At 39.0% G+C, this 22,820-nt stretch overlaps 8 protein-coding genes across 8 annotated transcripts; 4 read left to right on the top strand and 4 right to left on the bottom strand.

Annotated features, from left to right (window-relative positions):
* Positions 1-366: 366 nt before the first annotated feature.
* Positions 367-1,475, bottom strand: PHYBLDRAFT_117782 (hypothetical protein; the record flags this gene model as incomplete). Its single annotated transcript, XM_018428593.1, has 6 exons — positions 367-501; positions 577-837; positions 899-964; positions 1,041-1,130; positions 1,192-1,342; positions 1,402-1,475. The coding sequence occupies 6 exons, from the start codon at positions 1,473-1,475 to the stop codon at positions 367-369; spliced, it is 777 nt and encodes a 258-aa protein (XP_018286088.1).
* A 528-nt stretch (positions 1,476-2,003) lies between these two features.
* Positions 2,004-2,832, bottom strand: PHYBLDRAFT_117861 (hypothetical protein; the record flags this gene model as incomplete). The annotated part of the gene is made up of 3 exons (XM_018428600.1): positions 2,004-2,271; positions 2,305-2,391; positions 2,459-2,832. The coding sequence occupies 3 exons, from the start codon at positions 2,830-2,832 to the stop codon at positions 2,004-2,006; spliced, it is 729 nt and encodes a 242-aa protein (XP_018286087.1).
* A 1,128-nt stretch (positions 2,833-3,960) lies between these two features.
* Positions 3,961-4,310, bottom strand: PHYBLDRAFT_117836 (fork head transcription factor; the record flags this gene model as incomplete). The annotated part of the gene is made up of 2 exons (XM_018428596.1): positions 3,961-4,062; positions 4,140-4,310. Coding segments are annotated over 2 exons (273 nt in total), but the record flags the coding sequence as incomplete, so codon positions are not given.
* Positions 4,311-5,796: 1,486 nt separating this feature from the next.
* On the top strand, positions 5,797-6,972 carry PHYBLDRAFT_173541 (hypothetical protein; the record flags this gene model as incomplete). Its single annotated transcript, XM_018437054.1, has 5 exons — positions 5,797-5,999; positions 6,089-6,108; positions 6,244-6,333; positions 6,526-6,553; positions 6,906-6,972. 5 exons carry the CDS (start codon positions 5,797-5,799, stop codon positions 6,970-6,972), a joined length of 408 nt encoding a protein of 135 aa, XP_018286085.1.
* A 1,241-nt stretch (positions 6,973-8,213) lies between these two features.
* On the top strand, positions 8,214-9,960 carry PHYBLDRAFT_173540 (hypothetical protein; the record flags this gene model as incomplete). The annotated part of the gene is made up of 7 exons (XM_018437053.1): positions 8,214-8,272; positions 8,568-8,586; positions 8,714-8,737; positions 9,068-9,180; positions 9,405-9,469; positions 9,653-9,709; positions 9,938-9,960. 7 exons carry the CDS (start codon positions 8,214-8,216, stop codon positions 9,958-9,960), a joined length of 360 nt encoding a protein of 119 aa, XP_018286084.1.
* Positions 9,961-12,162: 2,202 nt separating this feature from the next.
* Positions 12,163-13,955, top strand: PHYBLDRAFT_33080 (hypothetical protein). Its single transcript, XM_018440005.1, has 2 exons — positions 12,163-12,312; positions 12,372-13,955. The coding sequence occupies exons 1-2, from the start codon at positions 12,190-12,192 to the stop codon at positions 13,893-13,895; spliced, it is 1,647 nt and encodes a 548-aa protein (XP_018286083.1). The 5' UTR covers positions 12,163-12,189; the 3' UTR covers positions 13,896-13,955.
* Positions 13,956-14,169: 214 nt separating this feature from the next.
* Positions 14,170-20,354, top strand: PHYBLDRAFT_150717 (hypothetical protein; the record flags this gene model as incomplete). Its single annotated transcript, XM_018432538.1, has 5 exons — positions 14,170-14,496; positions 14,584-14,866; positions 14,945-19,846; positions 19,937-20,073; positions 20,136-20,354. 5 exons carry the CDS (start codon positions 14,170-14,172, stop codon positions 20,352-20,354), a joined length of 5,868 nt encoding a protein of 1,955 aa, XP_018286082.1.
* Positions 20,355-20,546: 192 nt separating this feature from the next.
* On the bottom strand, positions 20,547-21,839 carry PHYBLDRAFT_188784 (hypothetical protein). The gene is made up of 5 exons (XM_018439562.1): positions 21,776-21,839; positions 21,523-21,684; positions 21,293-21,395; positions 20,999-21,206; positions 20,547-20,885 (listed from the first exon to the last, which is right to left on the bottom strand). Exons 1-5 carry the CDS (start codon positions 21,818-21,820, stop codon positions 20,654-20,656), a joined length of 750 nt encoding a protein of 249 aa, XP_018286081.1. The 5' UTR covers positions 21,821-21,839; the 3' UTR covers positions 20,547-20,653.
* Between the last annotated feature and the right edge of the window lie 981 nt (positions 21,840-22,820).

Here is a 22,820-nt window from a genome sequence, read left to right as displayed (position 1 = left end):
TTATCTTCTGCTCAAGCTTCATCTTCCCAATCCCAAGAAGAACTAACCACAAGTACTCTGGATGAAGACCAAGAATGGACTCTTGTGGATTCAACTTCTGGACCAATACCCCCTGATACATGGCAACCCGCAACATCTTAGTTTATATTTCGAAAAGACTTGATCTCTTATTATTACCATTGCCTAGTAGCATTTATTTACAAAGAAAACAGAGGAAAATTTGGATAGCATTTTATCCCATGTGTGTTCTTTCACTAGCTTCCGCTGTAATAGCCTCAATTACATCTAACTGGAGAAGCTCCTTAACAGTGTATGACAATGAAGCTATTGCATAAAATAAGGAATATGTGAATATAGATTATTACGCTATTTTTTCATATATTTATTACCTTCATATGTATATATAATGGCGGTGTCATTAATGTACATATACTGTTTTGCGAGAGCATTAATACAGTTTGCAACACGGGCAATGTTTTCACGTTCTTCACTTGTGATGGGCTATAGAAGAAAAGAAAAATGTCCTTCAATATATTGTCGTTGCGTATGAATTATAAATATCGTAGAAATACATACGTCATTTTTACTAGAGTAGACAACGGTAGTATCTGTCTCATCTGTACCAACAAAGCCCTCAAGCTTCTTGTTAATCCAGATAGAGCCATTTAAACCTAAAACAAGATCAACACCACAAGGCAATGTGTGGAATTGGGACTTGCAACGCTGTACCAAAACAGGAGGCACGCATACAAAAGATCCATTTCGCAGCTTACAGAACTTGAATCCTCTTGTATGAAGACCCATTGCACCATCTGCATAGAAACTTTGCACCTCAGCCTAGCAAACAGTTCCATAAATCGCTTTGTTCGATTTATCCTCATGTCTCTCCCAATCTTACCACCAAAACATCTCCCTCTGCAAAGAATTGTCTCATCTGAAGTTCATCTGACTCGTTCTTACGTCTCTAAAAAAAACATAAAGAAATACTAGGATCAATTGACAGTTTGTGTTTTTTTTTTAAAAAAAAAGTTGGTATGTACCTGTACACCACCTGGTAAACTAACAGAACTCAGCATGAGTATAGCATCCTGACGTGCGTTTACATCAACTTTCCAGCGTTTTGTAGCAACCTGTAAAAAACAAGGTTAAGAATCTCTTGTATGTATATATCTAGTCCATGTCTAAGATTACCTCTGTGATCCGGCCCACTACAATGTCACCAATCTCAGGTGTATAGCGTGCTTTCAAAGCTCGGACCGAAAGCAACTTGTTGACACGCTCTACAGCACCGGATACCGATGAAATAACAGTACCATCGCCACTGGTATATGTACCATGACCTCTATTGAATTTATCCGAGTAAGTCTCGTGTTGATCCTATTCTTGTCACATTATCTATACCTCATAAACTGCTGATCAGTGGTGACTGTTTCACCAGGATTAACCAGATGGTTATCCTCACCATCAAGATCCATTCGACTGTGCTTGGATTTGGTGGTGAGGCCAGCCTGAGCGGTTGAAATTGGAGCTGAAATGCTTAAACTCATCGTTAACTGCAGTAATTAGCTTGTCAGTAAGAACCTGGATTCAAGCAAACAAAGATTTTTGGTATGAATTTGTGACTGTGTGTAACCCGCTTAAACAAACTGGTGGGTACAAGTTGACAAGCGTTTGCACCGAGAGAAAGAAAAGAACGTCTTTTTTTTGATCTATCGAAAAGATTTTGGTTTCAACTTCATACTCAAGTCAAAAAAAATTCCATCGATGCTTTCAATAAGGCTATAGATCAAAATATTCGTTTTTATATATATATATGTAATATGCATAAAGAGATAAACAGCTAATTTTATATAACTTTTGGTACATTTCTTCTAAATGTATTGTATGATATGATGTTTCGAGGATAAATAATAAAAAGGGGAAAAAAAGGAAAGAGATTAGCAGAGATATTGGTAAAAACAGAAAGCGAGAGCGAGTGAAAGTGAAAGTGAGATATTGAGGGATTAGGCGGTTTGGTTTGATGCGGGGCTAGAGAACCACTGGGCCCATTTCTCTTTTGCAGCTTCTTTAATACGGAAGAAAGCAGCCTCAGGGCTATCAATAGCTGGGCGAATATCTAAATGGAAAACAGGGACGCCTGGTACTTCTTCGGGAGCTTCGTAGTAATCAATTACATAACGTCTCTCTTCGCCACATCTGTTCACAAACCAGTCGTGACGATCAAAGGGCTTGGGACCACTACATTGAAAGAATCCTATAAGATATATATATCTTTTTTTTAAAAAAAATGGCTGTAAAACTTACCCAAAGAAAGAATGCCATCTAGCCTTAGGTGATAATTCCTGGGGTCTGCCCTGGAAGCGAGACAAATAGGGATCTTCTTTGCACTCACTATAAAAAAATAAACACAGTTAAGAAGTATTTTTCTTCATTGACCCAATACAATATAATACTCTACCATCCAAACTTAGACTCCCACTTCAAAACTTCGTTCCATGCTTCTTCGTTCAAGAAATTGTGGATATCTACCATAGTCTCAACATGTTCCTCAGGTGTTTCCCAGCCTTTACGTCTAAGAGCATTGTAAAATTGTTGGGGACTAGGATATTCCCACTTTGAGTCGGCATCCTTTGCTTTCGGAATAGAGGAAATTGTACGCTCAGTGGGCAATTCCATGCTCTGGTCGGCATATTGGTCCTGGGTGAGATTAGGCATCATGTTGAGCTCATTGAGCTTATCAGTGACTGGTGTGTCCGACTTGTGCATAGGACATCCAGGAGGAGGAGTCTCCTTCTTGGGCTCATGCATAGGGCAACCCGGAGGTGGAGTCATTGGAGAGGGGGTCATAATGTAAGTATAAAGGGACAATGAAAAACAAAAAAAAATAGTTTGATGCTAAGGTTGCCAGACAGACACACAGTCACAAGAAAAAAGTGTAAGAATCGGCATGGGGCATGGGGTATAGATTTTATTTTTTGTCATTTTTTTTTAAAGAAATGTATTTAATAATGAATCGCTTGGTTTGTCGTTATGCTTATATAGTAAATTATCATTAGAAGTTTGGGAGCAATCGTCTGAAAAATGAAGATATGTTTTTGTAACGTCTTCCTCCAAGTTGATAACAAGCGGCCCTGATTGCGGCTCAGTAAAAGTTACGCTCTCTATGTGAGTTTGTAGTTCCAAGAGGCATTCTCTGATCTTCGCATCGTTCTCCATGATATCAGCAGGGCTAGGCGTAGATTCCATAGAAAGAGAATTGCTCCACTGGGATGGCTGACCTAAAAATTGGTCAGAAACGGCCGGACTGTCTAAGCAGAAATCCCAGAGTGATGCATCATATAAATCCAGTGGCAATAAAAGAGCCTCAGAGAAAGGATCTGGCTGCCAAAGTGGGATATCGCTCTCTAGAATGTCTTGCCATGAGAACACTTGAGAATCTGAGCTAGTTTCTGTGGTTGCAGGTTCTGTTTTGATTTTCTTGCTTTTTGGTTTAGATGGACTTGAGATGTACTCGCTGCATACATCAACACCACTATCATACTCCGACTCTGAAGATTCTGATCTGCCTACGGATCTTCGTCTCTTGCGCTGTTGCTTGGATCTTCTTGACGAACGTTCCAATGGTTTTGGGCGTGTGGCTGAAGTCATGTCTACCATTCTAAATGTATTGTAGAAAGACAAGGTACTCGAAGAAGGGATGTCTTTTGTTGCAAAATCTACAGATATTGCTGATGGGGAATATATAGGAATAGTTGTGCTGCTGTTACTTGAGTTAATACCGCAATCTGATAGATCGGTCGGTAGCTCCTGGCAGATTTCGGCAGGAGATGACCTTGAGCCGTAGGAATTGCGACGGTGTGTCAGGGAGAGTTCAGTTGTCAGATTAATATCATGATATTGGTGTGTGTGGCTGCTTGATTGGGTCAGACTATAGATGAACATTTCTTCTGTGCCATTTACTAGTGTCCAGTAACACCCTTTTCCTGGGTTGGCTTGGGTTGGTCGTCTGTTAAGTTTGGTAAACCACTTTTTGTTTAAAGACAAATTGTGGCGAATAGAGTTCTATGTAATGAAGAAAAAAATATTATTTAGCTATTGTTCGGGATCCATTCCAATAAAGCAATTGTTATTATTTTTACCTGCCACCCTCCTTCACCAAGTGAGTAATAGGGGTAATTTATGGAGATCCAGAGATAAATGGCGCTCAATGTAAGACGCCCTTCTGGACTAGAAAGAATTGCAAGGCCAATGAGAGTGGCATATGAAAATGGAGGTTTCTCTGTTGGGTAGCAAGGCGTCCACCATGGCATAATCTGAGAAGGCCATGATTTGCGAGTACGCGCTGGGCAAATGTCTAAGTCGTCTTCAACAATAGTTTGGTCTCCAATTGTTGCCATCTTGAAGGTGAGTTCCGTTAAGGGGTTGACCGGAGCCTTTTTTAGGGAAGTGGGATGTGATTTGTGCGACATTTCTACAGGGCGTCTTCTTGGTAAACGTTTTGTATGCTGGGGTGTTTCTTGGATTATTGAAAATGAAGACACAAGACCCATAAATGTAGGAGCCTTGGATTTATTTTTACATATTTCAGCCATAGTTGTATTTAAATAAGAGAAAAGACAAGATAGTGAGAGGTATTATGTGGAGTAGGGGTAGAAAGTATATTGAAATTTTGAAATTTTGAAATATTAAAATAAAATAAAAAATGAAAAAAAAGCTTTGTATATATATATAAAATTTTAATTCTTAAGTTTTGTACAAGTGAGCAGAAAGCATTTGTAACTATATATATATATATGTATGTCTTTATTTATTGTGCAGTGTGCTTCAATGAGCGACTTGTGTCTTGCAATCGCTACATAACTGTAATATTATTTTTGGGGTTTTGCTTGGTACGACTTTATTTTACTTTTTCGAATTATCCAGATTGATTTCTTTAAACCTTGTTGCTCATTTTGCATTGTCTCCTTGTCAGAATGATATCATTTCATGCCCACAAGGTGGACGAACCTCTTCAAAGCAAAACTATCGCGTGTATACTTTTTTTTAACTTTGGGAATATCATTAAAAATACAACCACAACAGTAAAGTTCTGTTCTCGGTTCTAGCAATTTGTCCTGAAAATAGTAAATATGATATACAACAATGAAATTTGACTCGAATACTTTTGGTTTCTAATTCCTTGATATCGTTACCTCTTTTACCTTCTTTTTTCTCTGCCCTTTTTTTTTACTTTGAAGCATTACCTATGACTAGATAAGGTCACGAGAGCTATTATGTATATATTGTGTATTATATCTCCTCATAAGCTAACGTACTGACAGAGAACAATTGAAGTCAAGGTTCAGTAGCATGTGGTTTATCATGACCTGAGCAAAATATTCTAGCCAGTTATTTAAAGCAACTTCTTTTTTACTTCAGGTACCCATTTATTCATACTTCTATAAATGGTAGGCGTAACAATGAGCAAATATTGTACAATGGTTGCACATTGCGTATTAAAGAGACCCTTGTTGGATTCATCTTATAAAATATACATATAAAAATATGAAGTAGATCCCAGCAGTATACTCAGGTTCAAGCATTATTTAAATCCCGATATAATTAATTGAGTATTTTGTGCTGCACTTTCTAATATCAGATATCCTTAAATGGTATAATAATACTAAACTTAGGGAAGTTTTATTTTATACACCTCAGTTACAGAATTAAGGGAAGTATTATACTTATTTCAATAATGTATTTCCTGTTATTTTTGTCTATGTTGATACTATTGGTATTCTGCTCAAACAATCTTAAATGGCTAATATATTAAACCTTGATACTCAAAACACTATTCTACCTATACACATTGTCTTCTTTTATTGGTACGGATTTTGTGTATTAGATTTGAGACTTGGCGGTATTTTAACATTGTCAATGTATCAAAAAACCTGGTTAATTATACCTACTGAGCACCCAAGCAAATCTTGGTTTATATTTCTCAAGTGTTTCGTAGTAAAGTCAAAGAAAGCTTTTTTTTAATCTAAAACAAATCATAAGCTGATTGTGTATCTGTATATATAAAATGAAATTATATATATATATATAGTAGGATGATGAATAGCAAGGGTAAAGAAGAAGGAAAAAATAACACCTGTTGCCATTTGTCTGTTATTGTCACCGTCATAGTCTTTGTCAATGGTCTATGTTACATCTACAACCTATTTTTCTCTTACTTTTCTTAATTACGTTTTGGATCATTAGGTTTTAATCTAGACCCAGGATTTGGTTACACATCACATCACATTGTAGCGTGGAAACAACCAAGCATTTTATTTACATTGCCATGCCTTGGTATTGTTTAGGGCCCTCTTTTATTTTTATTTCTGGCATATCATCAGCCACAATGAACAAATATATGCAATACCACTCTATTTATGTGGTTGCTTAGTATTTTAGGTAGAATATACATGATACTGCAGAATAGCAATTGATTCAACACAAGTGATACACTAATTGCTTACAATAGATGGGCACTATATGTAGATGCAGAGGAAGGTTCTAGTCCTTCATTGTAAGTCGATAGGACATTTCCGGGAGACATAGAAACAGACAAAAAAATTACTTGACAATTTCGTATAATTCTACATTAGAACGACTTGTTGCGTTTCTTTCTTTTATTCTCCAAGATATGAAACACTAACAATGTGAGTTTCAAAGAATGCACTGTTAAAAATATTAAGATAAACAAAATAAGTTGCTCTATAAATGCTTAACTTTGAATACCGGACTGTAGTTGGGTTCATTAAACAAATTCAAATCTATCATTAAATTGAAAGGATTCAATGTGCGTTCATGTACAACAGCTTACATTTCTCTTTGTTCATCACCTCTTTATTGTTTCGATTATGCACAATGATGCTTAGCAAATGCAGATTTCTTGGCCTTTTTCCAATACTGAGACCAATGAAAGCAATTACAAGTTTTATTTAGACAAGTAAATACATGTCGTTCAGATTCTGGAGTATTTGAGGATCTCGTATATAAAAGTCCGGTACTTTATTTCAGCAACTATTTTTGTCACTATTCTCATCTTCATTGTTCACAGTACAAGTAAATTATATTATATCCTAAATTTGTCTATAATAATGACATTTTCGCAGTAAGAGAGCAAGTACTGTATGAATGGAACAAGTTTCCAAGTAAATAAATAAATGAAGTATATTCCGAAAATCGTTTTTTTTTCAAATATGTAATGGTATTTTATTGGTCGTCTTTAACTGGGCAGATATTTATATAGCCATATACCATATATTGGGGTTATTGATATAAAATGCAGATAGATTAGATGAATTTATGATCAGTAATACGTTGAGAGGAGCAAAGAGATATGATTATTAAAACGCTCAAGTGTTCTTGATACAGTAGTAGCAATACAACAGTGGCACTATAAGCAACATACCTATCGAACGTTAAAATATAACGATAGAACTTATTTTAGAATGAGGCTACTAGCTGTTTACTAAAGTATTATGAAATTATAAGCTCAAACGAATAATTACCCGGTATTAAAATACTTATAAGGCTATGAAGTATGTATTAGCTTTATACCTTATTACCTTTATTCCAGCAAAAAATGGTTGCTATATCTGCCAAGGGTTTTAGCCAAATAGTTTTGTATTTATAATATGCAGGGTAATGTGAGGAAATATGATGCATATGCTCTCAGTTTCCCCCAGGTTTCCCTAAACCTAATTACACGACACCATTTCGAACGATAAAATATCTCAGATAGACAGATTAGCTATTGTGCTGCAACTCAATCTAAAGTATGTTTGTGATATAAAGAATAGGGTTGGACCAAGTATGAGGATATAAATGCTAAGGTTGTCATGGAATATACCATGTATATCTACAAGTCTATGCGAGGATTGGGATTTGATCATCTGTTACCCAAATAATGTGTTTTAAAAGATATTTTCGCAGTAAGAGTGCATTTGTCTTCAAACCTTCTATTATTATCATTTTTCGGTCATATTGAAGAGAGATAAGGGAGAAATAATCACGGCTTTAACTAGAGTAATATACTACTAGTAAACCAATGAGTCTAAAAGCTATAGAAACACACTCTAAATGTAGAAAAAACTTTTTCTCTTTAAAAAAAAAAGGCTTAGAAGATACTATATGCCTTTACATATACATATACATACACGTACACATACATAAAACTAAAAATGCTTGTCTTTTTCGTTGCTATAAAACATATAAATCATATTGGTATGACTGTACGAAGGTGGGTAGATTAAAACTAGGGGATCTGTTTCAAATATCATACAAATCAAAGTATAAAACATTAACGAGGAATAAATAATATCTTAGGAAGTCTATCAAAAAACACGTGTATATAGCTGGGCTATGATAGTAGCCTATTATTATATGACCTTTAAAAATCAGCACGCAAAATATATTTATCTATAGATATATAAGCAATAATGGATAAACTTTAAGAGACACCCAAAGAAATGGTTAGAAGATACTATTGAATGTGTGTAGAAGCATAATTCTCCCTATAAAAATATATGCTAAAGATACAATAAATATTGTCTAGTAAGTATGCCCTATTTTTAATGTGATCATAAAAAGGGATATAGTAAATCAGAAAAGAGAATCTTTAAATGCATACATATATATATATACACTATGAATCTGTCCTATATTAAAAATGCTTTTTTAGATATCAATCTTAGATATGCTTAATGTAAGCTATTGAATTACTGTTCTTCTTGTTTTTGGTTGCCATGAGATTTATTAACATTTGTCTCCCTTTACTAGTATCTTGTTTTATTTTATTAAAAATATGACGTGTGAATCTCCTGGACCTGGCTACTTATTTATTCTGACTAGGAGATCTATTCACCAGGCATTCTATAGAGTATTGCTGCTAAATGAGAGAATATATATGTATATATATATATATTATATAATATATACACCCCTTGTATTCTCCCCTTTACAGACATACTTATATACATACTTTTTTGTATGTATGTATATATATTACACTTTTTTTGCTGCTGCAGTGTATTAGCAAAAGCTGGTAATGCTACTCTCCTATTATCAAGTCGATTATTTTGAATTTAACAAACGTGCCTGCTTTCCTCAACAATATCTTGACCCAAGAAAGTTCTTTAGTCAGGAAAGGTAGCACAAAATATTGTAGTGGGAAGATAAGATCCCGAAGTCTTTTCTTTCTCTTTTTTGCTCTAATATGTCTACCCTTTTTTTTGCTGCCTATTCTTGATAGAGGGCATTTGATGATCTGTATGTATACTGCGTTGTAAGCTTAAGGGAATAATGGGCGATTAATTCAATACATTATATAAATATATAAGTATTTGTTTAAAAACAACCCAAAGAATATGTAGACAGCAAGGAGAAAGAGAAGGAAGAGGAAGCTGTATATATTCTAGCCTCTATAATCTATTATACGGTATGTTTGTATCGATTAGGTTTTTCATGAGAGTGACGAGCCAAAAATAAAGATAATAAGAAGGAAAAAAAAAGTAGTCGTACAGAATATATTCGATTTGAAATGGACTTTTATATATATATATACACTTATTCGTTTGATATATACAATAAGTTGGTCTTGCTAGAATGAAATTGTATACAGGTAAAAGAAAATACAAAGTAGATGTAGGATTGTGGAGGTATCTTGATCTAGTTAAAAGTAAAATGTATTTAAACGAGAAGAGCAAAAGAGCAGACCATCTAATCGGCTCAAGACAACACGAGAAATCTCCAGTCCTCTTTTAACAATTTTTCTCTTTCACATTCATATATACATATGAATACACACAGACGCGTGTGAGAACACACAGATACATAAAGAAGCTTTAAATACACTTATTTAAATGATTCTATAGGTTAAAGGTAGATATTTAATATCAACATTTAGGTATATGTTTTAAGTCAAAGTGAACAGAGAAAAGTGAGGGAGCCAAATGTTCATTATCAATCGATCACTTCCTTATATTTGTCTTGCTCACCGTGTCATGTCCGAGGTAACGCAAGCAAAAAATCCATTCAAAAAATAAAACGAAAAGAGCCCAATGCAAATAAAATGAACCAAATTGGTCCATAGTACCGCTCAATCTCATCTTCTGCTCTCTTGGAGGGCTCACGACATATTCTAGAAGCATATACGGTCTTCCAGCGCGTTATCTGGGTCCTTTGGTTACTAGTTTTTCGCACCAACTCTCGGGCTCAATTGGTGTAGGGCAACGTCACTTAAACGGCATCACTTGTGCAGCCACATCCGCCGCCGCCGCCACCTTTCCTCACCCCTTCTTTCACCAACCTCGTATTATTTTTTCAAAAAAAAACCATCTCTGCTAATCATGGGTAGCGAAACCAAGTCTAAGCCTGAACATCCCAAGGTAAGTCTGGGTTCATCTCACTCAGTCTCTCTATGCCTAACATCATGTATCGGCGCCATTTTTCTGCCGTTCAAAATAATGGCTTTTTTTTTTATAAAAAAAAAGTATGAGGAGATGATCAAAGGTACGATTGCCATCCTGGCACTTTTTTTTTTCAGGATTCACCTGTATGGCTTAAACACAGTATATTTAATAACCTTTTCTTTTTATTTATTTTCTTAGCTGCCATCATCAATCTTAAGGAGCGTACTGGCTCCAGTCGCCAGGCTATCAAGAAATATATTACCTCGAATTATTTAATTAGTCCCTCTTCCCACTTTGATTCTCAAATCAGTGCTGCTATTAAGCGAGGGTAAGTCCTAATACTTTTAGAAAGCTGATAGGAAAGAAGTCCAATATTAACGTGTATCCTAGTGCCGAGAAGAAGCTGTTTGCTCTTCCCAAGGGTGTGTAACAAATATTTCTTCCCACCACAAAAAAATAGTTCATGGTCTGATTTACGTGCCTATTTTTTTTTTCTGTTTTACAAAACGATAATAATCTAGGTCCTGCTGGTTCAGTAAAATTGGTAAAACCCGAAAAGGGCGAGTCAACTGCAGCTGATGCAAAGAAGAAGGATGCTGCCAAGAAGGATGCTGCCAAGAAGGATGCTGCCAAGAAGGATGCCGCCAAGAAGGACGCTGCCAAGAAGGAAGTAACCAAGAAGGATGCCACCAAGAAGGATACACCCAAGAAAGACTCACCTAAGAAGGATGCCGCCAAGAAGGAAACCACCAAGAAGGCAGCTACCAAGAAGGAGGCTCCTAAGAAGAGAGATATTCTCAAGAAGAAGAAGGAAACCACCTCCCCTATCAAGAAGGCTATCTCTTCCACTGTAAGCAAGCAAAAGACTGCCTCTGAGTCTAAGCAACCAAGCGTTGCAGTTAAAAAGGTAATGTATATATATATATATGTGTGTGTCTGATGAACATAAACTTATTTTAATTTGTTCAAATCTTCTTTTTAGACCGCTGCCAAGCCTAAGGCAGTCTCAGCAGCACAGAAGAAGAAATCTGCTACTTTGAAGAAAGCTAACTCCAAGAAGTAGAATATCTAATTTTCTATTTTTTCTTATATTTCTCTTTTCTTTTTATCCATATTTTCACGAAAAAATCATATTTTCACACACACACACATACAATTACATATTGATTCAAATATGTTCTTTTTCTTAACCTGTTAAGCAAAAACAAGCAAAAAGCAAAGCAATTAGTATTATTAAGCTTAAGAGAAAGTTGGGTACGTTTTACTCGTTATTTCTTTTTGGAAGGATTTAGTGTGCCTGTATGTTTTGTATATATATATATATGTGTGTGTGTGTGTCTTCAATGATTTCAATAAATAAACATTTAGCTTTCAATACAAGACCAAAATTTCTATCTAGAAGAATAGAGGACGCGTATATTTATCACCTCGGTTTTATTCAATTCGACTCAACAAAACTTTTTTACATTTTTATCGCCATCTATCGTATTACTTCGGGACAAAACTAAAGAGTCATTATGAGCCATCAATAAGATAAGCAAGCCCGATCCGTTTCTACCAAGCTTGACTGAGAACTTTCACCTACAAATTGCACCCAAAAAAAGTCTGTGGTTAAATGTGCGTGACTCATCCAAGCCACGTGGATTTATCCTATAACCTGTTCACAAGCTATCATTTTGCAAGCTCATTTCAGGACTTTGTTTTACTCTTTACTCTTTGAATTTTATACACCCAGTCATCACTTATAATGTCTGGTCTTTACATGCTCGATTATGGAGCCGGCAATGTCCGCAGTTTGGTTAATGCCGTCAATCGCCTTGGTTACGATATCAAGTTTGTTAACCAGCCCTCTGACATTCTCAAGGCAGAGGTAATATATCACTATAACCAGACAACACATAATATATAGCTCATCAAGCTGTACCTCAGAAACTTATTTTCCCTGGTGTCGGTGCATTCGGTCATGCAATGACAGCATTGAAGCAAAAAGGCTACACCGAACCACTCAAGGCTTATATTGCCTCTGGTAGACCATTTATGGGAATTTGTGTTGGTATGCAGACACTATTTGAAGGGTCCGACGAAAGCGATGAACCTGGACTGGGTGTTGTTCCAGGAAAGGTTACTTTGTTCGACAAGAAGACCAAAGCTGTACCCCACATGGGCTGGAATGGCGCACAATTGGTCAAGGAACAGACACAGATCGACGGCCAATCGGTAGACTACAGTATTAAGGATGAGTCCGTATACTATTTCGTTCATTCATTTGCAGTACCTTACAATGAGAAGCTCAAGGACTGGGCATTGACTACAACAAAGTACGGAGACGAGATGTTTGTGAGCGCAATCCAAAAAGGAAACGTGTTAGCCACACAATTCCACCCAGAGAAGAGTGGTTATGCTGGTCTTCGCGTCCTCCAGTCATTTTTGAAGGGCACCGGTATCGTAGACGATAGCAAGATCCTCACAAAGAATCCTTTTGGTCTCACCAAAGACCGATTCACCAAGCGAATTATTGCGTGCCTGGATGTCCGTGCTAACGATACTGGTGATCTGGTTGTAACCAAGGGCGATCAGTATGATGTTCGTGAGAAAGAAGGCGACAACGAGGTCCGCAACCTTGGTAAACCCGTTGAATTGGCCAAGCGATACTTTGAGGAGGGTGCCGATGAAATCACTTTCCTGAACATCACCAGTTTCCGTAACTGTCCCTTGGGTGATCTGCCTATGTTGGAGGTTTTGAAACGTACATCAGAAACTGTGTTTGTGCCTCTGACGATCGGTGGTGGTATTCGGGATGTGACCGATCCGGATGGCACAGTTCACCCCGCATTCGAGGTTGCGGGTGAATATTTCCGATCCGGAGCAGACAAGGTATCCATTGGAAGCGATGCAGTCTATGCCGCAGAAAAGTACTGGAAGCAAGGCAAGGACGGATCGAGTGCAATTGAGACCATTGCACAGGCATATGGCGCACAGGCAGTGGTTATCTCTGTAGACCCGCGCCGAGTATATGTTCAGGACCCCAGCCAGACAACCCATCACGTGGTTAAGACCAATCAGCGTGGACCTCAGGGTGAAGAGTACTGTTGGTATCAGTGCACGGTCATGGGCGGACGTGAAGGCCGTGATCTGGATGTTCGTCAACTAGTAGTTGCTTGTGAGGCCCTTGGCGCAGGCGAAGTTTTATTGAACTGCATGGATAGAGATGGAACAAACTCAGGCTTCGAGTTGGATTTGATTAGAGATGTCAAGGCAGCAGTTAGCATTCCTGTTATTGCATCGAGTGGAGCAGGTTGTGTAGAACATTTTGAGGAGGTGTTTGCCAAGACCAATGTAGAGGCTGCCCTGGCTGCAGGTATCTTCCACCGCAAAGAAGTGCCTATCCAGGCTGTAAAGGACCATGTTCTGTCGTGTGGCGTATCAGTACGTCCTATCGACAATGTGATTTAGACTTGCGTAGATAAAATATATATAATAAAAATCATCAGTCAAACACGACTCTTTGTCTCCACAAAGACAAGTAGACATGGAGAGGAGGTTGCCAGATGGGAGGCGATCACCAGGCAGCTTGCTATTTTAAGTCTGCGCGCAAGTGCTGAGTGTGACGTTGGGCTGGCTTCACGTTGTCACTGTTACACTCACAAATCAAATCCCTTATGCCCATTACTCTTCCTTGTCTTTGTCTTCTTACGCTCCTTTCCCCAATCCTCCATCGGATCTCATCATGAATGTCACCCCAGGCCAGGCTCACACGCCTGCTTTCAGGAGAGGCACCGAGAAGATAGACAACCAAAGGATCTCCTTCCTCGGCATGACTGTACAACAAGTCAAAGCTGAACTTATTACACAGGCAGACGAACACGACCGCACCTTGGCTACTAATAATCTGCAGGGGATCAGCAAAAGTGCATTGCTCAAACAATCATCCGAAATTCGACAAAGCATCCTTGAACTTGATAAGTTATCAGATCACACAGAACTCCCTCCCGCCACCCTCAAACGACTCGAGGCAACAGTCAACGAGTCTTACAACATGAAAGGAGGATTGCGAGTGAGTGAAAAGGGGTTAATAGAAAATACGTTGTATGAATAAAAATGTGGTATGTAACTCAAACTGACACATTCTTCCTTTGTGTAGCCATCACCCTTTGACACAGACGTTACCCGACTTTTGCCTTCTGCACCAGCACACACCAGTCCTAGTAAACAACGAAGCAAGACAATTGCGCAAGGGAGAAAACATGCAGATATTGAGTTTGCCACTGAGATTGGTCAGGGTCTGCTTAATGAGGTCCGCAAACTGCAGTCTGCACTTCAGGAACGAGATGAAACAATTAAACAGCTCGAAATCGCAAAGAGTGAGACAGAACGAGACCACGAGCTAATCACAAAAAGACTCAAACAGCATGATAACGCCAAAGGTAATAGATTGCGTGCACTCTAATATCATACCATGACATTTTATTTGAACAATCGCCTCACCCCACTTTATTATTAAGAGCGATTAAAAGAATCAAATTGGAATCTGGAGATGGCCAACCAGGAACTGCAGGCCCACCTCAGGGAAGCCAACCAGACCAGTACCCGGGTCAATGCAGAATATTCCCGTCTGGTCAAACAATGCACTGCCTCTGCAGAACAAGTAGAACACCTCAAGGCGCAGGAAGAAAAAGCACGCACATCCATCGATACACTCCGATCTCGTCATGAACAAGATATTCTCTCATTTCGTCGTAATGCGAGTGCAAATCAGAGAGAACAGGTTGCTCTAAAAAAGCAGCTCGAAGCAGTCAAGACTGAACTAAAGATTTGTGAAGCTAAACTCGCAATAAAGATTTCAGCTAGTAGTCGCACACCTATTCAAGAAGAGCCATTTGTGGAACCATTTCCGATCACCCCAGTAGATCCACAACAGAATGAATTAAAGTCAATTGGATCACCTAGTCCTCCTACACACCACCAGGCTCTTGAATCGGAGACGATGAAACAATCACTATCCCATGCCCATCGCATCATTTCTAACCTCCGTAGTACCCTACACAAGGAGAAGCTCGAGAAGTTTGAACTTAAAAAGATGCTCGCTGACAGCCAAGAGAATATCGAGCAGATGCACAAAGATATGAATGATATTGCTGCTACAACGACCACAACAACTCGTCAGCCCAGAAAGGTAGCAGTACGTCGACGGGGTGCCCGTCAGCCAAAGGGAACCATCTCATCTAGCAGCGCCAATCGCAGTGAAGATGAAGCATCACCACTAACATCAGCACCCGCAGCCACTGCAGGATCCCTAACAGAAGAAGAGGAGGATGAGGAGGAGGATGAGGAGGAGGATGAGGAGGAAGAAGAAAACCGCTTTGGGGAATTTGAAGGGCTGGTAGGATCTATGCAGCCCTTGTCTTTCGAATTGGAGAATAAGAAGCCATTGGTAGAAACGAGGGATGCTGCCGTCAACACGGATCGTGCATTTGCAGCCCCTTTACCCCAATCAAAAGCACCTATTTCTGCCGATTCAGCTGCCAAAGAAACGATCGACGTTTATTCATCAACTCAACAGCCAAGTATTCCTGTGCTGCACTCAGCATTATTGCAGGAAATTGAAAATAACAACATACATGCCAACCAAGTTTTAGAATCCAATCCCCCTAGCCAGTCTGTCCTGCCCACGGCTAACCTAGACACATATAATAATCAAGTAGAACAACATAAAGCACAGCAACACAACCACTACACACAACATCAATCTCATCAATATAATAATGAACAACATCAAAAAGAACAAGATATTTCTTCTGATAATGAAGACCAGCGTACAAGAGAATTTTCTGAATCTACACCGCCATCACTGGCAGATGAACTTTCAGCATTTGCAATGAAACCGCTTGTAAGAGAATCTTTGGCAGACGAGCTGATGTCTGCTCACAGCCAGGCATATATTGGAAGGACATCATTAGCAGATGAGTTGATGTCTACCCATAGCCAGGCACCTATCGGAAGAACGTCACCAGTCGATGATTTTATGTCTAGCCACAGCCAGGAACCAGCTGAAAAAACTTCACTAGCCGACGAATTGATCTCTACTCACAACAAGACACTAGTTGAAAGAGGGTCCCTGGCAGACGAATTGATGTCTGCCCACAACCAGGCACCAATTGAAAAAGCGTCACTAGCAGATGAGTTGATGTCCGCCAACAGCCAGGTACCTGTTGAAAGAGGATCTCTGGCAGATGAATTGATGTCTGCTCATAGCCAGGCACCTGTCGAAAGAGAGACTTTAGAAGATGAATTGATGTCTGCTCATAGCCAACCGCCTGTCGAGACCGGAATTTCGGCCAATAAGTTGGAACCCACTGAAACAGTTCAGTCAACCGGCATAGTACCAGTATATATTGCAGAAAAATTCGGTACATCCACTTCTATGCAGACCACAGTAGCTTATTTGTCTGAAAAATGCTTGGTCCCCGAATCAATTGAGCCAGTGGCGCAGATAGTAACCTCATCAACTGAACCAAAGGAAGTATCAAACATGTCAATGGAAAAGGCTAAGACATCTGTTGAGATAACAGCTCTGGGCTCACCGTCAAAATCTGAAAAAGTCGATAAGGATTTGGGAACTACCGAAAATATTATGACTGAAACACCCCTTGTACATATTCAGCAAACAACATTAGTACCAGCGCAAGCATCATTTATAAATGTACCAACTCCAGTAATTCCATCGTTGAGTGAACACAGCATTGCTTCTCATTATGCTGAGCCTATTGTTGAAGAAGTAATCGCTCATCCTCACCAAGACCATCTTTCATTTGTTGAACAACCTATTTTATCATACTCTATTGAACCCGAGTCGGACATTGTCAGGCACAACATTATTGTCGAACCAAAGAATACAGTACATCTTGAAGAATACTCGGCGTCACCTTACTTTGCTGAGCCTGTTTCTGCCATAGCATCATCCACTAAAAACACACTGAATAATTTCTCTGTTGAAGCTGTCGGCGACCTGTCACACGAGACTGCTGCAGTAGATGAAACATCTGCACAGTCAATACTAGCCGACGATGAATCTGATAAAGAAATTATAGTAGAAACAAAGCGTGATGTACATGTAGTATCAGCACATGCTGTCGAAAACAACTCCGAAGATAATGATGAAATTCATGTTCGTGCGGAAGATGCTGCTGTACATAAATCACTCACAAACATCACCGAAATCGTGCCTGAAGAGCAAAAAGACAATAAGAATTACAAGGATGAGAAAGAGCCGTCAGTTATTTTAAGCCCTGTTATTGAAGCAAAAGAAGTAGTCTTGCCCATTCCCGCCGCCGTTGTAACCGCTGCACCCATTGTGAATGTGAAGGATTCTTCTGCCGAATCCCCTGTTCTTATTGATGATGTTGATATTGACTCTCCTGTTATTGTTGAATCTGTCAATTCTGATGGTTTACCAGTGGTTATCGTCAAATCAACCGCTGATCCAATTGCTTCTCTTGTTGCAGTCGAATCTCCTGAAAATCTCCAAATTGATACCGAGATGGCTGAATTTGATCTTTCCGAAATAGAGACAGCTGAAGCTGATGTTGAAAATGAAGCAGAGCTAGAAATGGAGAAAGATGCTGATTTAGAGCTTGATACAGAATTAGAGAACCCTATTTTGCCCTTCAGACATCCCCATCGTTCGGCCGATTACCCGTCTTCGCCTACCGCCCTATTGTCTCCTTCAGAGAAAGCAGCATTGAAACAAGGTCATCGCTCATATGTTGTGTCATTTGATAAGCCTGTTATTCAACGAGAGGAAAGCCCATCTGATTTTGAATTTGTGGAAAAGGTCGATACTTCCGAGAAGCAGCAGTTAGTCCAGAATTTGTTTAATACGTTGGTGACCACATTGCCTACTCTTCCCCCCAAGGAAGTCACAGCTTTGTCTAATTTGATTGTATCTTGGACACCCGAGCAGCAGGATATTATGATCTATAGCCTTCGTCAGGCAACAGCTGTTGGTGATAATATAAAAGAGAACGCAGAAGAGGAGGCAGAAGAAGATAATATAGAGAAAGAGAAAGAAGAGTACAAAGAGGAAGAAGAGGAAGAGGAAGAAGTATCAATGCCTCACAGAACAGTATCATACTTGACGTCTACTTCCCCATTGACACGCCAGTCTTCTTTAAGCACAGTATCTCCATCCGTTGTCCGCCATCGTGTTTCTCCCTTTAAAAAGCAAAACTTTGTACCTGATGTAGTCGTCTCGCCCGTTGCAACACCCATTGATACCCCTGCTCCTACGCCTGCGTTTGAATCAAATAGTCCTCTTGATGAACCCGATATTTTATCCGGTCCTCCCGGGACTGTCGATATTATCACACACACACACACAGACAATACTCACGATGATAATCATAGTATGGACTTTGGTACATTTGATCTCCCAAGCATCGGCGGGTTTCCTATCAATACTAGACAAAGATCCTCGTCGTCAGGAACAGCCACAAGAGTATCACCACCAACAAGAACAACAACAGCACCAACTGGCTCGGATTCATCAGAAGTCACTACAGAAATTATTAGATCAACAGAATTGGTATCTAGCGAGCGATCTAATTCTGAGGAAGGTATAGAGATGATTTCACGAGCCGAAGCCGATTTGTTAGCCAACCGTCGTGTGGTAGAAGCTCTTGCTCATGAGCGCGCCGAGGTTGCCCGTCAACATGCTGATGAGATAAACGCATATGCAGGTAGATTGTCACCTCTTCAGCCATCTCGTCAGACACCAATAGATCAACCTACTGTCGAAAGATCCATGTCTACTTCGCGTCTGGCACGCTTATCTGGCCTGGTACGTCCACAGCCTAGTACATCTATGCCTGCTCACCAACATGGTCGTACTCTTAAGTCTTCTACTTCTATGATCTCTCTGCGTTCTGAATCGTCTCGCAAAGATAGTATTTCCAAGAGACACCCTGATTCTATCGAGTCAAAATCTGGATCTTCTTCCTATGGCAGCGTTAGAATTATGGAGCATCGAAAGTACCAGCCTAACCATTATTTGGCATCCTCTACATCTATTGGAGATCATTCTCGCCCGTCAAAACAGATACAAAAAACTCGCTCAACTGCTTCTCTCTCCACAATGTCTTCTGATGATGTAGTTGAGCGCATGGTTCATAAACCCATGTCTGATGCTACAAATTCTAACGATCCTGGTACTGATATTGATGTTATTTCAGCTATTACTCGCACCATGATCGGTGAATGGATGTGGAAGCACACTCGCCGTCATGTAGGCGGTGGTATATCAGAGAATAAGCACAAGCGATTTTTCTGGGTTCACCCATATACTCGTACTCTTTATTGGAGTGCCACTGAGCCTGGTGTTGATAACAATGAAGCCAAGGCTAAGAGCGGTAAATATCAATATACTAATAATACTTCCAGACTAACATACATATAAATACATATACATATACCTATATAAATCTACTTATTATATTTAGCTTTTATCGAGGCTGTAACTTCTGTACCAAGCCGTGATCAAGCGAATTGCTCTCCTATGAGTTTATTGATCAAAACTACTAAGCGTGATCTCAAATTAACGGCACCTACAATTGATCTTCATGATTTGTGGTTAATGGTTAGTTGAAGCATTGTTTATTATAGGTTTGTATATTAATTTACTGGCTTATTTTTTTATAGTCACTCTCCTATTTACTCGTCCGTCCAGGCAGTCAAGAAGACAGTGGGGCAAGTATGATGGAAGAATCAAGTATGGACGATGGTCATCGCTCACAACATTCATTGGCTGGTGAAGACTCAGACGATTCAGAAGACCTGGTCAATATCCGCTCTTGTTGCGATGGCAAGCACGATCTTTCCACCCTTAGGCGCGACTCCCACAACCATCATCACCAGTAAATAACGTTGACACGAATTTTTAATACTTACCCTCTATTTTTTCCTCTCTTTTTTTTAAACACTCCATCTCGCATTCATTCCCATTTCTGTTCCGCGAAGCATTCCTTACTTATCCATAAAGATCATTGTTTCTTTAATCCAAAGAAATAAAACATACACACTCTTATAATATTGGCAAAACAAGTCATATATGTATATGTATATGTATATGTATATGTATATATATATGTATATATATATATATATATATATATCGATATCAATGTTTTTATTGTTTATTAGCATTTATTTGTGCGCAATCATTTGCTGTTAGCAGCAGAGGTAGATGATGGTTTAATGACCATATTCTTGGCTGTCAAATAAGCCTTGGTAACTTGAGGAGGAACCTTGGGATGGGCAGTAGGAGGCACAAGTTGCTTATCTACCTGGACGGCTGCTTCTTGAATAACTGAGCGAGTGTAAGTTGACATGAAATAGCGCATACGCAAAAAGTGTCCATAAAAGATTACAGCAAACAAAGATACTCTGAAGCTGTGTATAAAAATGATATGAGGATGTTTTTTTAAGATCGGTAAGTTCTTAGCTGCCATCATCCCAAAAATATATATAGATGTATGTTAATTGACTTTTTGGCTTTAACTTACGTCAAGAGTCCCAAGATAAGGCGTCCCATAACGCCAAACACTTCCAATTGCGCGATCAGATGCATAGCCTGACTATAATGCGTTGTTGTCAAAGTCTTAATCTGATCTTGCAATTCGGGTTTGTGAGGTGCCAATACAGGTAAAAGGTTGGTACGAGCATACTGGAGAACATGAAATACAGAGTAAAGAGCAAATGGAAGAAGAGAAACTACACGCACAAGCGCACGCACACGCACAAATCAAATCAATAAGCTTCTTCAAGAATACACAACGTTAAATTTAATCAATCATTACTCGAGACGCGTCGGGTAAAAAGCAAATAAACAGCTAATCCCCAGTATTGAGTATTTTCATCAAGTAGGAGACTCTTGAAGAAAGGATCACCAGAGTGAGTGGGCTAAAAGGGTAATTTTTTTAAAAGAAAAGATTAAATATAATGATATGGCGTGGTTTATATCACAGCTCCCATCTTTACCCACAACATATGTGAGCTACTTAGTGATATTATTCATTTTATATTTTACCTTGTGGGAATTAAAAAGAACAATTGAATACGATACAATAGCACTTAATAGAGAGAAGCGGTATGCAATCCAGCTTGGGTGGAACAGTAAGAATGAGAAGAGGTAGATGGCGGTACTGAAGAGTAAAGTAGCATGGCCAACAAACCACACAAAATGAAGGTTCTACATTACAAACTTGGTAAAAAAAACGGCAATCTAACAAGTGTTTGTTCTATTTCTCGGGTTTATCTCTCTTCTTTCAAGCAGAAATTACCATGATGTCTAGTTTGACACCAGATTTAGCAGATGAGGGTGACATTGAATGAATCAAAAAGGTTAACCCAACTTGATCTTGGGAGGGGTTCTTTTGCCCCGCCCAGCTTTAATCGAGAATCTGGGTTAAGGTGATCGTGGTTAATTAAACTCCGTCTCGGGAGAGGGGGTTGTCATAGCAACAAACGTCGAACTTTCCCAGAAAAGGATTGACTTGTCATGACGCCATGCGAATCTTCTGATATGACTATTTTGGAATTATAAATTATGTACTATACAGTGATTACAGCCAAGTCTATCAAGACGGCTTGGCAGTTTTTGGTCACATATATCTTGATAAAAAATATACCAAACCATCAATTGATAAAGAATTCCAAAGATTCTGCTTATATATATATATATATATTATTTTAGCCAAGAAGTGTTCATTGGCAGACTCTCCAGTCGTCCTCCATTCACCGTGCGCTCATGCTTGATTTGCAATCCAGTCACATTCAACCGCAACTCCCGATTCACCATTCTCCCTGTTGCGTACACGAGTTTGTTTTTTCTCGGCTCGGCAAAAAGCTCAGCTTTTTAGTTCATTTATTTATTTTTATTAGTGTTTTAACACTCACCTTCTTTCTTTTACTTTCACTCCAAAAATAAAAATAAAATAAAGAAATTTATAAATTACAATGGACAATGGCCTTCTAGCGCAGATCCAGAAGGGCAAACAGCTCAAGAAGGCGACCACAAACGATCGATCGGCACCTATTGTATCAGGCAAGCTACCTTTTGCTATATATCCATATACATATAGATGAAGTTGCTTAATGCTATATTTACACAAACCTTTACTCTTTGCCTGCAATATTTGTTGTTTCCTTTTTAGCTTCCAAGGCCAATGGACCTCCTGCAGGAGGAATGGCAAGACCACCTGTGCCAAGCTTTGGCAACAGCAGTGCCAGTGCACCAACCAATACTGCACCAATGGCAACTCCACCATTAGCGGGATTATTTGCTAATGGAATGCCATCCTTAAGAAAAGCTAAAGGAACAGCTAT

The sequence above is a fragment of the Phycomyces blakesleeanus genome (genome assembly GCF_001638985.1).
Source record: "Phycomyces blakesleeanus NRRL 1555(-) unplaced genomic scaffold PHYBLscaffold_26, whole genome shotgun sequence".
Classification (NCBI taxonomy): domain Eukaryota; kingdom Fungi; phylum Mucoromycota; class Mucoromycetes; order Mucorales; family Phycomycetaceae; genus Phycomyces; species Phycomyces blakesleeanus.
The sequence above is the reverse complement of the archived record's forward strand: the minus strand, read 5'-3'. Positions and strand labels throughout refer to the sequence as shown.

Coding starts and splice junctions, on each gene's coding strand:
- PHYBLDRAFT_33080 (XM_018440005.1), top strand. CDS start 12,190: ATGTCTGGTCTTTACATGCTCGATTATGGAGCCGGCAATGTCCGCAGT. Junction 12,313..12,371: donor CTGACATTCTCAAGGCAGAG/GTAATATATCAC, acceptor GCTGTACCTCAG/AAACTTATTTTCCCTGGTGT.
- PHYBLDRAFT_188784 (XM_018439562.1), bottom strand. CDS start 21,820: ATGTCACCCTCATCTGCTAAATCTGGTGTCAAACTAGACATCATG. Junction 21,396..21,522: donor TTCTTTTTAATTCCCACAAG/GTAAAATATAAA, acceptor TTACCCTTTTAG/CCCACTCACTCTGGTGATCC. Junction 20,886..20,998: donor CTTATCTTGGGACTCTTGAC/GTAAGTTAAAGC, acceptor TTTTATACACAG/CTTCAGAGTATCTTTGTTTG.